General features: G+C 34.7%; 1 protein-coding gene across 1 annotated transcript; it reads right to left on the bottom strand.

The window, feature by feature from the left end:
• Positions 1 to 1,633: 1,633 nt before the first annotated feature.
• LOC130441518 (glucose dehydrogenase [FAD, quinone]-like) lies at positions 1,634 to 12,806 on the bottom strand. Its single transcript, XM_056775236.1, has 5 exons — positions 12,436 to 12,806; positions 9,708 to 9,926; positions 7,722 to 7,999; positions 5,989 to 6,343; positions 1,634 to 2,518 (listed from the first exon to the last, which is right to left on the bottom strand). Exons 1-5 carry the CDS (start codon positions 12,611 to 12,613, stop codon positions 1,680 to 1,682), a joined length of 1,869 nt encoding a protein of 622 aa, XP_056631214.1. The 5' UTR covers positions 12,614 to 12,806; the 3' UTR covers positions 1,634 to 1,679.
• Positions 12,807 to 16,913: the final 4,107 nt, after the last annotated feature.

The raw sequence follows: 16,913 nt of genomic DNA, 5'->3' as shown, positions 1-16,913 counted from the left end.
GTGTAGTGGTAGTGTAAACAGTATGTTCAGTATGATGGTTGCCTACTCCTGGAATTTCAAGAGATATTGCCAAGACAGCCAAGAGATGTGTGGGTAATCCAAAAAACGAAATTTCCAAAGCTAAAATAAACTGCCTTAACTTTACTATCTTATCTAGCGAAGACGCCAGACCTAGCAGATAATGAGGTGTGCAGGTTTTGTTGCACAGAGGACGAAACCTCTATCCACATTCTATCGAAGTGCAAAACACTCAGGAACTTCAAAGCACTACACCTGGATGCGTATAAAATAGAAGCCGAAGATCTCTGGCAATTAAAGTATACCTACATTTTAGACTTTTTAAAAGAAATGGGATTGATGGGTCAGCTGTAAACCCTGGATTCTCCAGTTTCGCAGCAAGATAGGGGGACACCAACGGATATATAGGATTTAAATCGCCTAAATTTGAAAAAAATAGGATTTTTTGGTGGTTTTTTCGATTTTTGATATTAGGTTATGTGCTCGAAGTCGCAAACGGTTTTCCCAAGTTTTAGGTGAAATTTCACTACAATCTGTGGTTATATTTTTACGGTAAAATAAAAAATCAGACCAGAAAGAGTAGTCTTTATGCTTAACAATTGACAGTGGTTAACCTTTGACACATGCGTATTTTTTAATAGCCACACCTCGTGAATGAATTTTCCAGTGAAATTTCGAGGTTTCGAACCTTGGACATCTATCAAAATACCAGTGAAGAATGTAGACTAGTGGAAGTGCAAACTTTTTTTACTGTACAACAGATTTGCTTTGTTTTCAGTTGTGCTATCAATTTCTTCTGTATAATATAATGATAATTTTTGAGAACGCAAGTTACTTTTATGTTTTCTCCATTTTACCCGAGGGTGCTTATTAGTTAATGATAGTTTATAGGTTTTATAAATGAAAACAAAGCGAATCATGAGTGATTTTATTCAAATTGAATTTATTTTCTGTTTGAATATACATTGGAGTGTTACGAACATGCTCACGAAATGAGTCTTTAGACCGGCCCTATCCATCTACAAAGGAATTTTCAAATTCTGCGAATTCGCACGGCATTTTTAAGATTTTTTATAAATGGTGGAAGCGCCTTTGACGTGTCCTTTTAGAACTTTTTATTATAGCAGGCGGGTTATTTACAGTATTTCTTTTAAATAATCTATAGGAAAGTCTATTTATTTCATTTTTTCTTTGTGTTCTAGATCTTTGTAGAAATCTATTTATGGTATATAAATAAGTTTATGTAGCGCAGTAAGCTTCAGTTTTAAATAAATAGTCGTAGTGAAAAGAACTAATTAGTGAAATTAAGCGCATAAATTGTTTAAGTGAATTATTATAAGATAGTGTTTATTAATTCACCCTACGAAAAGGAGGAGTGTAAATAATTTCGAAAAACGTTACAGGAGTGTTGAGGGGTGCAAATAGGAAATTTGACATATTTTTCTGCTAAAACTATGCGTTCTCCAAGAGCACGGTATTATCTTCGAATTTTTGAGGGGTGCAAATTATTTCATAGTCTTTTTCTGGTAGTACAAATAAAAAAGAAGCTAACCATGTGTGATTTGTTTTATATCAACCAATATTTTGTCAAGGTCTTTTCAATGTAACTGAAAACTTTATACGTCAAAAAATCACTTTTTATTACGTAATATTATACAGTATCATATTTTATTATAAGTAGTTTTGATTATATCGGCTAATTTTTCACCAATCATGTAGCAAACGCCATTAATATGACTAGAAGTGGAGAGAGGAATAACACTTGCATCGGCCACTCTCAATTTTTTTATCCCGTGGACTTTTAACTCGTTGTCAACCACATCACCTTGTTTCGGATCCGGTCCCATTTTGCAAGTACCAACCGGGTGATTGTTGTGTGAAACTAAATATCTACTAGCACATTTCCAGTACTCTCTGCTCATGAACATCCATTTGTTGCACTGTTTAAGCGGTTTAAGCTCTAATTTCGCGTTAATACGCTTAAATGGCTCTTGTCTAGTCAAATTTAATGCTAATTCGATACCGAGGTAAACGCTTTCTAGATCGTAACCTTCGGGATCCGATAAAATATTCGGATCTATAATAGGGTATTCTAAAGGATCGGAACTTTTTAATCGAATCGTACCTAAGGATTTAGTACGTAAAGGAGTTACGTGCATTACAAAAGAATTCGAACCGTCAATTCCTTTAGTAACATATTTTATATCTTCTTTCATTCTAACGTAAGTATCCATGGCTTCTATTGTTATATTCGTGTCTGATATACTTATTTCTATATCAGGATAATTTTCAGTCGGTTCTAAGTGTGTTTGGTAATATCCGACAGCTTGCGACGAAAGGGCTTCCGCTAAATAATCAGTACCTTTATATAAATAGTTTACAACGGCTTCTCTTAAATTTGAAACTGGCTCTGTGTAATTGGTGGAGAAAGTTAAACCATACACTTGAAGGTGATCAGAGAAAGAGTTTCCTACTGCTAGATCCTGTACCACTGGAATATCTGTAAAAAAAATGACACTAAATATGGTTAGGGTAGTACACTAAATATGGTACTTGCATGGTTTGAGAGAAAAATAGCTTTGGATAGTTTATATACAACTATTATTATAATTTGTTTTTTAATTATTTGATCAATATTTATAGAAAAAAAAATACTTGAAAAATTCAAAAATTATGTAGGTAGTTTAAACATTTCAGTAAGACCGCCATATTGCGCGACGTCATAGGTATAAAATAAACACTGAACATTTAAGAGTTATTATTAAACTTTGATTAATCTGAAAAATGGTATATAAGTCGTGTTTTGTGCCAGGATGTAAAAACACCACAACTAAAACACCTGATGAAGTTTTTTTTTATGATGCCAGAAATTCAAATATGCTACAATAAAAATGGTTTGAAAGTGATAATGCGAGATGTAATTATTTTCAATTTTCAAAATTAACTTTTTCAATATTTCGTAGTAATTAATTTTATTCTTTAACGTGACTATGTAATAATGTAAGAATTTAACCTATAAAAAATTTATTTACTTTAGTCTTATATATAGAAAAATATTTTATTTATACATAACTAATAAATAAAAACTGTTTTATAACAGCACACACTACGTTGCCGGCAACGATAAATTCGTGATCATCAAGCAGACAACTGCTCAATGTTTTCATTAACTTATGACGTCAAAGCTCAAAACTAATAAGAATCGTTTTCTTTTGTAGTTAAAAATATTGAAAATTTTGCGATTTTCAATCAAATATTTGGATATTATTTTCTCAATTTTAATTAAATATTTCACGTTTTGACATTGTTTCATATCAAGAATTCATAAAATGAACAAAAAATAAATACTTTTTAAAAAGGCAAGTTAATAAATTGAACAAGTCAACATGAATTTTGGCTTTTATGTATGTATGTAGATGTAGATTTTGGGGTGTCATGTACACTGCGACCCAAAGGATCTATTGTTTCCACCTTGCTTTCGGCGATACTGGGGAACCCAGTGTTTATAGCTAATCTGTTAATCCCTTTCCTTATAGAAAGTCCAAAATGTGGGATGTCTGTAGGTGCCAGAGATCTTCGTCTTCTAATTCACATGCTCCCAGGTGTAGTTTCGTAGTGTTTCACACTTCTAGAGAATGTGGATAGCATTTTCGTCCTCTGTGCAAGTAAATCTGCACTTAGGATGATAAATTAAGCTGATCTTCTCTGGTTATAGTGTCCCAGGAGAGTCTTTGCCTGTGTCAGTCCTTGTAGGTTGTCCCAATAATTGGTTTGGCTCCTATCTACCTTCTTTTCAAACGATTTTTCTATTGTTTTGTAGCTTATACCCCAGAAGGGTTCAGGTCTCATGAAGAGCTCGTCTGTCCCCGCCTTAGCGTCCCGAAATGTATTACAGGGTAACTCTATTCTTATTGCTTAGCTAGTTTTATAGGTAATTCCAAACGAGTTTAGGTTTTATAATATTGGAGCTTAAAACTCTAACGACTGATTGGCTATCGGACAGGAGATGATCTCCTGTTTGCGATAGTTCCACTCTAGATTAAACTGAGTATATTTTTCAATTTCATAAATTTCTGCTTGAAAAATGCATGGTGTGTTGCCCAGACTTGCAGCGTGTTTAGTTCTAGAAACGTACATTTCTACTTTAGATTTGTCTGCTGCTTCAGATTCGTCCGTATACCGTATACACTATTACATTTTCTTTCATATTCATATTCATATCAGAGCTTTGTCTCACCGAAGTCAAAATGTATTCCCCATAATATTTTTGTAGTATCGGCCCTGATAATAGCGTTCGAAGTCCATCATGTGTTGCTCTGAATACGTCCCTATGCTGTTTTGAAATTATATCTGAAAATTCCAGCTTTAACTTTGCTCCTGAGAACTTCGGAAAGTTTTTCAAAAATATCTTTCATCTAGCTTTTTCACAAATTGTTTCATAAGATCTAAATTGATGTGTAAAGGCAGCATTAATACATTTTCAGGTTCAGCAATAGATTTGCATTTTACGTATTGTTTCCCAATACAAAATTCAGCCACATTGAGAATCCTCAAGATCTTCAACTGCCACTTATGCTCTTTATATTCCAAAGCTCCTGGTGGAACTTTTACACTTCTATATGTTTCTTCCAGATGTACAGAATAAACGGGTAAAAGAGATGGAAATTTATTTGTTTTGCTTTCAAGCTTTTCGTGGAGCAGTCAATAAATAAATGTCACTTTTTGGGAATACAGGGCATCCTAATTGCTTCAAACAAACCTCTTATGTCGTTACAAACAAACTTCATCTTCTTTGGTAAATAACGTAGAAAACGTTTCACGTTGACTTCGTCGGTCTGTTATTTTGGCATCAATGAGCAAATTCCAATACTTCAAACGGAAACCCAAAAGCTCTGCCTTACTATTAGCCAAATTCAAATCTTTGATTAAGTCATTGAGCTCTGACGTAAGAAAATAAGTTTTTCGTGGTTCCTGTACAGTACAAATTCTTCTTCCTAAATGTTTTTACTTGAGCTCTGAGATAACTTGATGAGACAATTTTTTGGTGGGTTTAGGTACTGAAAGTTGTGAGCTTTGATGGATATTCGATGGGTTTTACATTTTTGCTTCAACATCTTTCACCCGTACAGTTCTTGGAGGTATTTGACCCATGTTTCCTTATGTAGGAGCTCATTGACTTCTTTTGTTTGATCATTCGCCATATCTATTTCTGGAGGTCATTCGGCTGAAGGAGTATCGGCCGACCCAGAAAAAGGTGGGGAGAAATCTTGAAGCAGGATGGGAGACAGGGATGTCGAAGATAAAACAGACGACTACGCCTAATACACGGAAGAAAACGACCTTTGAACATAGTATTCAAAATAAGCTGCGTAATCTTCACAAAGATGTTCACACACATTTAAATGAAATTTTATATCTCTTTACGGAGATAGCCCACACTTGAAGACACCCACAGCACCGAAAGAAGAAGATAGTCTGTGTCACTCTTCTTTTGCAGATAAAAATGAACTGCTTCCAAGTTTAGCCATGATTTTTTTATGTAAAAAGCAACCACAAGAGAGTAAACCCTATTACACTAGACTAGTTCCAGCAGCTTGTAGATATTGATCTTGAATTTCTGTAGTTTAACAGCCTTGTTTATGAAAACAAAAGGCTTGCACTTCTCCAAAGGAAGGAGTTCCGATAAATTTACGTTCTGAGCGTCTGCAGTCTGTAATCATGATGCGATACAATATTCATTAGAGTGATTTCTCTTATTCTCTTCGAGATAGTAAAATTGAGTCTACTGAAAAGTTTAACTGCCTTGTTTATGAAAAAAAGTTTGCACTTCTCCAAAGGAAAGCGTTCCGAAAAATTAAAACGTTTTTCCATATTGTGCTGTCACTCAATATCAAGACTGTAAGAGTTACATTTTTTGTTATTTGGCAACAATATGAATGAAATACATAATAAATCAAAACGGGTACTTACTATGTTCTTGTAAATGCCTCTTGGGTCCGATTCCGGATAACATAAGCAATTGTGGGCTATTGATAGTACCTCCACAAACTATAACTTCTTTTCTCGCTATAGCTTCATACAAAATTCCTTTATTTAAAAATAGAACTCCTTTAGCTTCTCTATCTTTGATTAAAATTTTAGTTACCAAGCTATTGGTCAAAACTTTCAAGTTACGTCTATACATTACGGGCCTTAGAAAAGCAGTACCACTATCCTGTCTCCTACCGCGTTTAGTATTTATTTGAAAAGCCATTACACCTGTTTGATTTTTTCCATTCACATCTCTTATAGGATATCCCATCGCCTCGCTTGCTTCTAAAAATATCTACAAAGAACAAAAAATTTATAAAAAAACTCAAAAAGAAGATTCTAGATTAGTCAACGCATAAAAGAGCATCCTGTAGATTGGAAACTTGCTGGAGTTCAACCCATACCAAAAAAACGAAAAAATACGGCTGCCCACATCTAACGTCCGGTCTCTTTAGCTCCAGCCATTGCCAAGATCTTGGAGAAAGTTATTAACCAGCAAATTTTAAGTCTGTTAACATCATTTGCGACTATCAATACGGTTTTCATAGACATAGATCAATCAGGGATCTCCTGGTCTACGTCGCCAACATATCAAAAGCTTCCGACAGAGGATCGTCCCGTTTGTCATTCTCACTTATCGATTGGCTTAGTAACTTCCCCAAAGACCTATCCATCTAGGTCATTTTGATAATCACATCTCAGAAAGGCTTAAGGTCAACACTGGTGTTCAGCACTAGTCAGGTCAAATTAGCTGCTTTAGCTTCACTGAAATTTGGAATCCTCTTTAAGATCAAAAAGCAACAGCTTCTAATTCCTCTATAAGGCCCAGATTCGTTCATAATTTGAGTCTAGCTCGCACATTTTGAGCTCGGTTCCCAAGCATACTCTGAGGATACTTTACAAAAGAAAGCAATTCGATTTATAAGCGATCCAGAGTTGACCAGAAACTTTGATAGCTTAGAGCAGAAAACAAAGATCGCTGACCTGACTCTGTTTTACCAATACCATGCTCTTCCGAGCTGTGCAACAAAATCCCATCTGGAGCAGTATTTCCAAGACACACTCGACAGACAGACGTGGTTTATGAACACCGAGTTCGCTTGTAGACGCCTAGAGAGTTAATTTATGGGACTCCTTTTTTTGGAGAAGTGCAAACCTGTGGAATCAGCTCTCTCGAACACTACAACCTACAGAAATTCAAGAGCAATATCCATACGGCGGGCACAACTCGAACTATTCGAGTGTATTAAGGCATGCTTTTTACATAGAAAAATCCCTCAAGGTGGTAACTCTATACAAGTGCCGAGGGAACAGTTATAGAGTACCACTTGGATTAGAGCTTTCCTTACCGAAAAAGGTAAGAAATGTTCAACTCGAGGTAGTGGAAATACACATATTTTACGACAAGGTTGTACAGCTAACCAGTAACGAAAAGATAAGAACTGTAGGAATCTCCTGAAGAGCTAGGGGCTGGGGAAGAAGAATACAGCGCGCGAAAAAAGTCTGGAATGCAATGAAAACCTGTCGGACTTTTTCTGATGGTTGTTGCTTAACGGAACGAGCTTTCGCTTGAGCGTGTGTGTTTATAAATGAAAATATCAATAAATTGAATATTTATTTAAAACGTAGAAATACTTTCCACAACTGGATAACAACGAGAAATGATTTCATACCTGAGAATGTCTAGTTCTAGGCATAGGGTGTTCCACGTTCAAAACACCCCTATAACCGTGGTATTCTTCTTCAACTGGAGCTGTTGGATCTGTAGGGTTGAAGTTTTCCGATTTCAAAAAGTAAGGAAGTACGTCTTTATAACACCAATTTTTGTTACCTAGCCCACACCACTTATCGAAATCGTGTCTGTTACCTTTTGTATAAATTAAGGCGTTTATTAAAGACGTCCCTCCAACTCCTTTACCTCTAATATGGGGGCAACGAGATTCTTTAAAACCTAAAAAAATTTATTTAGTTTAAAGATTGCCGTAATGCTTTGTTTTTACATTATTTTCTCCTCTTTGTTTCGTTATTTGTTTGTTTGTGAGTGAATCCGGAATATCGCGACACAATTTTGATTTGAATCACCTCAAATTCTGTTCAAACTTACTTTTAGGTGGATCCCACAAATGTATGGAGTGAGTCATATTTTCAACGTGGACCATTGCGGGTCAAAGAGAAAGAAAATCTACACTAGTTAAGCATAATTAGAAACTTTTCTGTTAAATATAAAAAATGTTAGCAGATAAAAGTTAGCTTTATTCTAATCTTTGTTATGTTCAGATGCATCAGTAGTAACTTTGCCTAAAAGTTACGAGGGTTGTACCAAAAATAAGGTTCCCAATGAACAACAGCCTCGAGGAAACGCGATAAGGTAAATCCGACAACGTTGCTGAGCGATGTGGTTCCCCCACTCTCGAGTCGGCCCGTCTGCAATTCGGTCGCTGCTCAGTGTTCACTCTCGTCAAGTGGGAGGTTCGTGCAGTAATACGGATTCTCCACACAAGGAAGGTACTGCTGGTGGAGATTCATCGGTAATTGACTGAGTTTTATGGTGAGTAAAAGATGTAGTGGTTTTGCTAAGGGTCGTAGGAAGTTCACGATTGAGAACGGAGTGAAGGTCCGCCGGTTTTTGATGCGATTGTCCAGAAGCTGTTCAAAGATAGAAGGGTGAATGTCTGTAAATTTGTTGAACGTATTACTAAAGCTTCCCAAGGGCTAGACTAACAGAGGCAGCAGGCAGCAACGCCTTGACTTTACTCGGAAGTTTTTCAAGAGGGTACAAACGAGGAAAAGTATATTCCACTCCCGAAACAAAACAACAATCTCGTAAAAGAAGTCCATTTGGTTCACCGTCACACAAGAAATTCAAATGATCGTATTCAGTACTCAAATAGATAATATAAAAGATTGACTGGCCTCCATTGAGCAATCCAGAATCGCCAGAGAGGACGACTGTCGGAGAAGGAAATACTTTTTCACGACAACGCTCGATTCCACTTCCTAGGTGAACTGTTATGCCCCATTCCCCGTACAGCTCGGTTTTGCTTCCAATAATTATCACCTCTTATCCAAGCTAAAAGAATATTTGGCGTGAGACTTCTTCGACCTAGGAATATAAAAGTTGCAGTACCGTCTTCAAAAGTTGCCGCACCAAGCATGTTGATTCGCAATGTCGGTAGACCGGCGTGGAGTAAAAGGTGGTTGCTGATGAGCATAGTACAATCGATACTTTTGTATGGCAAAGAGGTGTGGGTAGAAGTAAGAATTGCACAGGAGAAAAGGACTCGCATGATAGAAGAATGGCGAAATTCGTCGATATCATTGTCGTCTATTATCTCCTAAGCTACGTCTAATCGCTCTACAATATAAGTCACTCTTTACAATTGTGGGATTTAACCGTATTGAAATTCCTTACTTTTGTTGTCGGAATGGGTATTTTGAGCGCTTATTTAAAACTTTTCTTTGTATATCAGTTAGACAATCGCAACTATTCCTTGAATTTGCCGACTTTCTAATTATGTTTTGAACAGTAATTCAGTTACTACTATAACTATCATTCTGTTTAATAACAATAAAATATACATACAATAATTTAATATATTCAACTGACGTATTGGAAGAAAAGAATATAAAAAAAAACATTTCTATATGTTATTTCATACCTAAACAAGTGTTTTTTTGCGGAATGCTGTAATAGCCCCAATTATATTCACTATTAATCGTAGCTTTATAAGCCATGGCGGTAATTTCAGTAACATTATTTCCAAATTCACCAGCCTCGAGTACCAAAACCTTCCAATCCAATATTTCTGATAATCGACTGGCTACAACCGATCCGGTTGATCCAGATCCAACAACTATGAAATCGAATACGCCATAAACTGAAATAATAAATTTATTATAAAGAATGGAGATAAACTAATTCGGTGACCGATATTTTGCAGAAATAGAACTGATTTTATAAATTTTATGCCCTGTTAGAAGTTTCACAATAATTTTGGTTTTACGTATCAGATCGAATATTGTAATATAAGCTATTTCACTTATATATGAAGGGGCGAATACCTCTACCAATTTAATCGGTCATATGAAAGGCAACATTAGTCATTTTTTATTAATATGTAACATCAGTTGACATTCTTATAAATTATCATTTGTGGACGCTTCAGTGACAAGTCTCAATAAGTTTTACACAAATTTTCAACTTGCTGTTTCAGTTCATTTTATTACAGTAGAGCTCGAACGACCATTCAGTCAAATTGTTTTAAAAAATGTCTCAAATTGATTGTTGTTATACAATTTCTGACTAAAGAAGGACTAACGCCAAACCAAAACAAAAACAGAATGGAGGCTGTTTACTGTTGATTTGTGTCCATCGATTGAAAATTGGTCTAAGCTGTTTGGCTGGAGATGAGAATTATTAGAAGGGAGGTCTTGACGGCTAAAGGCGCGCCAAAATCAGTCGATGTATGGATGATATTCCATATCCATAGTCCAAATTACTTCTTTTTCCAAGGCTTTTGTACACGAATGTGGCTTTATGGAGATTGAATACCCACTATATAGCACGGATATGACCCCGTTCGACTATTATTTGCTTGCAAAGCTGAAGACCGAATTAGAGGGTTAAAGATTTCACATCTATGAGAGTAAACAGCGGACATTATGACTGCATCATATTTTTTTGATTTCATGGAAGCTTTAGTCAGGTGTTTCGTAAAGTGGGTAGAACTACATTTACGTTTTCGAAAAACTTCTCTTTAAAAATAAATTGGAGGGACATAACTTACTCTCATACTTATCTTTACGATGATTATTATGATTAAATTTATGAGTTTTCTCGTACTGCAGCAATAAGAAGGTAATCTGGCTTTCAATTACGTTTTATGAGAAAACGAATGATTGTACCGAAATAATAGGTATTTGTATACCAAGGACTGAAAGTGTTACTTTGTTGGACGAGTCTGAAAATTGCGAGACGAGTCCAACAAAGTAGTATTTCAGCCGCGGCGTACACAACATTTTTTAGACGAAGCATAAGAATGTAACAATAATTCTATTATATTTTCTCTGGTTAAAATTTTTGATTTTTTTTCAGGGTACCCTTTGTTTTGTTTCTTCAGGAAATTGTTTTATTGCGAGAGTACTTTTAATCATCGAGAATGTAGACCATAAAGTAGAACTTTTCCAGATTTTAGATTTTTTTGAAAAATTAGCGAGCATTACATTTTCCTTTGGGTTTTTCGCCTTCTTCTAGCGACACCACTTCATAAAGAGCTCGTACTGTTTTTCGTACCTTGCACGAGATTTATCCGGCAACGAATTAAGAACCGCCGCATTGCTTTCTTCGGTGAGATCAGGTGGCGTGTATTCGAGTAACTCTTCATCGCTGATGTTTTATTTTTCATCATCATTCATTTTATTTATTAATTTAGACAAAACTTCGGATAGAACAACTAATTTCAGAAGATTAAAAATTTAAGGTTATGCAAAATCACCGAAATGAAACTGTCAACATTGAATTGGCTAGAGTCACATTTACGGAAATTAAAGTTGTCTACTCCAGAGCATCCCGAAAGTGTTTTACAGAACGGAACTATCACTTTCAGTACATGGAAGACTCAGAACGCAACTTTCAGTATGTAAATGAATACAGAACGAACAATTTTCAGATGGCGTCGTCTAAAAACAATAAATCATTTTTTTAGGAAGTTTTATAAACTTTCATTCTATAAAAATAGTTTTCTTTCATAGTATTTAGACATTTGATTAATCAGATAATGATTTCTCCCATTTTAAACTCAAACTTTTTTTACTTTTCATCAACAATTTTCTGGTAAACAATTTTTTATTATCATGGAAATATTTGCCAATCTCTGCTACAAATATTTGTCGAGAAATTTTCATTTTCCTATCTTTATAAAATTTGAAAAGGATTATGAACGTTGTTATATCTTCCTTATTTTATTCTTCTGTAAATTAACTTTAGTTTTAAGTTAATCTTATCTTTTTTCAAATTAACTTATTGTTAGACATAAATAATATTACTTTATTTGTTTATCATATATCATTTGTTATTAAACATATTTATTTACGAGATGCCCCGTATTAACTTCAATATGTTGGAATTTCTGGAACCGTTGGTGTTGGCGATATTCATACTGAATACTCTATTTATAACACCACTACACCAACACTTACAATTACACTGTCTGACGCTCGTTTCGATAACCAAGTTATCGTCTTCAGAGCCTGAAGGTGATCAGTTCACCTTTAGTCTCTGAAGACGGTAAGTTGGTTATCGAAACGCGCGTCAGACAGAGTAATTGTGAGTGTTATTGTAACAGTGTATTCAGTATTTCAATATGTTGTAAATAAAAATGATCATACCTTTCGGTGGTCCAGATTTAAGAGCTTCGTAATTTCGCGAACTCTCCAGATGTTCATATTTTCTTGAAGTTTCTAATGTTTCTGTTATCAATTTTACATAATCTTGAACAATGTCTTCGTCATATAACCCAAACGTGCTTGTAAATAAGAGTAAGGATAGTACAACAACTTGTAGCATCTTATTGTTATTGAAAGTAAAACATTAGTTGCTGCTCAAATACTTAATGCAATACAATGAAAATTACTAATACATATTTAAACAATGAACGATAAAACATTTTTTAAAACATTAAATTTTAATAAATTTTGATAACGAAAATTTTTATTTCAAAACAATACCAAGCGGTTCTCGAAATTGTAAATCTATGTCTATTATTTTATATTCATTAATTGGAATTATGAAAGGTTCAGGAGTTAACTTTGAAATATTAATGGAAATTACTGTTCTGAGAAATGGTAAATTTTCTTTTAGAATCACGTTTCATGATATGACAAATTTCTATCCTCTCAAAAAGAATTTGAGTCGTATAATAAATAAAAAGTCCAAAGCATATAGATCTAGCTGGTAAGGATCAATTTGTATTATCTACTACTTTATAGAAATTGTTTAACGATATTTACAATACAGGCGACCGTCAATACAGTATTTTTGAAATGACTTTGATTGATTATTGTTATAATCTTATTGTGTATTAAAAGGCATAGAAGAACCGTAAGTGTAATTAATTTTTAACGTTTAAAACTGACACCGGTCAGATGGCGTCTTTACCGATAAATGCATCCCATGCGCTGAGGAATTCTCAGGTTTTCCAATCGGATTCTTCAACTGTACGATGTCGTTTCAGGTTTCATATAGCTAGACTCGAGAAAATCTTATTAACAATATTGACGTTCACGCAGGCTATGACTCTGTGTTGTTGGAATAAGATTTGATCATTCTCTGCATGTTGACGAAGTTAGAAATGAAGAATGACCTTAACATTTCCGAATAACGCTCTACGTCTACGGTAACGGACTGCCCTCTTTCAGACTGATATGTCAAATTTGACACTACCATCATTAAGTTTGACAATTTTAATGTTCAACGTATTTAGAACGTGTTGTTATACGAGTGCTAATTGAGTTGTTTACTGATACTTGAAAAATTGATCTTGCCCAAAAAATGGAGTCAAATCGCGGACGGTTTCGTTCGTTTTGACTTTTGGTGATGAAGCACTACCTTGAGCTACCTTATTTCGCTGGGTTTCGAATTCAATCGTGGTCACACTTCGCTACATGATGAATTTCGTGAAGATCGTCCAAAATTGGGTGTTGTAACATAAAACATCGATGCTGTGCGTAAACTGATATTGCAAGATCGACATATCAGGACGTGAGGTTGAGGCATACTTGGGCATTAGTTCCACTCGCATATATTTAAAGTTGTATTGAACATTTGGAAAAAAGAAAGATTTGTTCGCGTTGGATACTGGATAATTTGACAATCGCTCTTATAAGCTTAATTCGATTGGAATAACGAAAAAATTGAATCGCGGTGCTTCAAAAGACGTCTACGAGATCGTAAACAGGCGACGATTCATGGATATGTAAATATGAACCCAAAAGTAAACAACAATCGACTCTATGGGTGCAAAATGCAACAAAAGTTGCGCATGAAGCATTTCGAAGCAAATGGTCGCCTGTTTTTTTGAAATAACTGGACATATCGCCACCGTTTTATTAGAGCACTGATTCGTAGCCTGGGGGTAATTACTCCCGCGGTGGTTAAACTTGTATTTCGGAGGGGTAACAATGAGCCGTTTGTTGTCTCGAATGCCAAATTTTAAAATGACAATTCGACTAGAGCACAAAATGTACCTACGCGCTATTAGTGAAATGATTTATTTCATTGTTTTGTGCACGGAAGCCACTTAAAAAAATTATAATTTATTTTTTTGCCCAGTATTTCTTTGTTATTGAAACAATTTCATTGTTAGGAACGTGGAAAATACAACCTTGAGTATGTTATGTTATGATAGGAATGAAGGTATTTATAACATGTTTTACAAGTAATACATTTCATTGGTAAATGAAATATCTGCAAAATAGTATTGTAAATAAGTATTCTTTTACTTATATTGATCAGTTACTTATTATTTATTTCAAATATACATGTATTTAAACATTAAAATGAGACCATCGATGCTGTCACTATTTTTATTTGCGTTATAACGTTTTATGATTTTTTTTTTTTGATGAAATGGGTTCAACATCTGGAAAAAAGGTTCTTGTAAAGAATCATTTCTACAATGGGAATTTACTAAGCTAGTTGTCAGAAATTTAGAAAAGCCCTCAATGTAGTAAAACTCTTTCTATAGAGAGCATGAAACCAAGCAAATTAAAGGAACATTTTAAAAACGTAGAAATATTTCATTAAAGATTTTATTAAACGTAAAGAGCGTGCTTTGATGTCTTCGCGGATGAATTATTCGGAAAACGTACAAAAGGCCAAGGAATGGTGTCTTCAAGCTTCGTATAAAATTTCTTATCGCATTGCAGTGAACAAAAACTATCATACCATAGGAGAGAGGATCTCCTTAAGCCTTGCTTATGTGATGCAGTATCCTTTGTAACTGGCGAGCAACATGTGGCCAAGATAAAGCAGATCTCACTCTCCAATACAAAGTAGTATTGCAAAATTGAGTAATGACATTTTAGAAACTGTAATTTCTGATATTAGAGAAAGTCCTATGTTTGCGCTGCAATTAGACGAGTCGACTGATGTAGCTTCGTGCTAATAATAATGTAAAAGAGGAATACTTGTTCTGTAACTCCTTGATATCTACTCGCGTCGAAGATGTATTATTAACTTTGAAACATTTTATTGAAGAAAACGGAAGCTACTTGTTACTTACACAGACGGTTCCATGATGGTTAATCGTTCGGGATACATCGCTACGTTTTAGCTGTCAACACGCTTCCTACTGATTTATTAAACACGTTAAATAACATTGTAAAAAATTCAAATGATATTCGCGAGGGTGCTACCAATTCTATATTGTTCAAAATGTTATGCGATGAAGTTATCGCTAAATTTAACTCTCTCTCGTATCATATAGAGGTCAAGGGGAAAAGTGTTAAACAGAGTTTTTGAGCTTCGCAAGGAAATAAGATTATTTTTGGAAAATCAAAGATCAAAAAAAGAAACTGAACTTTACTTAAAAATTAAACATAAATATTATGTTACAGGAAATATGACCAATATTTTCATATTACAAGACAAAGCAGCCAAGTTTTATTCGCAAATTGGAACTGACCAATTTTTCACAAGTTTGTGAGCAGCTGAAAAACGATGAAGCTGACAAGATTACGAGCTTCCGTGGTACAGCATTTGTCGTCAGTAATAAGTTCACTGGAATAATATTTCTACTATTTTTGACTGATGATGATATTTTTAAGGATAAAGATGTGTCAGCTGAAGTAGAAATTCTTGGACTACGTGAGGATTGCAAAAGTATGATCTATGTACATTTTGGAAAAAAGCAGGTACTAAATATCTTATCATACCAGACAGAGCTTTAAAAATGTTGGTAACAGTTTGCTACTACTTACAGGTGTGAGATGTTTTTTCAACTTTGGTAACACTGGAAACGAAGGCCAGAAATTAATGTAGAGCACGATTTGAGATGTGTTTTAAGTGAGACAAAACCTAACATTACCAAACTTGTAAATGCGAAGCAGTTCCAAACTAAAATTTATTTCATGTTTTCAAAGTTTAGAAATTACCTAGCTTAAACCTAGCTAAACTGTAATTTAGAGTAAAAATGTCAAAATTTTTAATGTGCAATTATTTTTATGTTTAATAAAGCCTACCTACGTATGTGTATATTTTTTGATTTCAACGTTGGGAGGACGGGTAAAATCAGTAACCTTATTTAGATCATACAGGTAAGGGGCCTAAGAAGGTTAAGACCCACTGCATTAGAGCAACGTACAAAGGTCAATTCTGAATGGTGCAACAGTATTTATTTGCCATCAGTTGAAACAAAAACTTTTTTGAACAGTCAAAACACGAAGTGATGGGTCATCCGCCGTGCTTGTTTTATTCTAATGAAGAATATTATGAAAAAATAATACCCGACGAAGACATGGTTCACTAAACTGTTACGTTGGCTTAGTAGAAAGGTTATTGATGAAGTTAATGAGGATCTTGATCACTCCAGTACTTGAAGTTTGTCTTGAAAATGGAAAAAGTTATGTCCATGTCCAAAAATCGTTTTCATACAATGCCTGAGCCACTTGAATTTTGTAAGGATGATGGCGAAGAACCTTCGGACAAACCTGTGGAAAATTCCAAGATTGGCACTCGTACGCTTTCAACATTCTCGGAGTTTGAAGAAATCTTTTTTTTGCTCGTTATTTCCTTGATATTTTTAAAATTTGTGGGTTTAAAATCTGTTTATAAATCCAACAATACATTAAAACAATTGTTAAGCAAT

This window comes from Diorhabda sublineata, chromosome 3 (genome assembly GCF_026230105.1).
Source record: "Diorhabda sublineata isolate icDioSubl1.1 chromosome 3, icDioSubl1.1, whole genome shotgun sequence".
Taxonomy (NCBI): Eukaryota; Metazoa; Arthropoda; class Insecta; order Coleoptera; family Chrysomelidae; genus Diorhabda; species Diorhabda sublineata.
This window is presented reverse-complemented; position numbering and strand designations above follow the sequence as displayed.

Coding starts and splice junctions, on each gene's coding strand:
- LOC130441518 (XM_056775236.1), bottom strand. CDS start 12,613: ATGCTACAAGTTGTTGTACTATCCTTACTCTTATTTACAAGCACGTTT. Junction 8,000..9,707: donor GCAAAAAAACACTTGTTTAG/GTATGAAATAAC, acceptor AAATTTTTTTAG/GTTTTAAAGAATCTCGTTGC. Junction 6,344..7,721: donor CTAGAACTAGACATTCTCAG/GTATGAAATCAT, acceptor TGTTCTTTGTAG/ATATTTTTAGAAGCAAGCGA.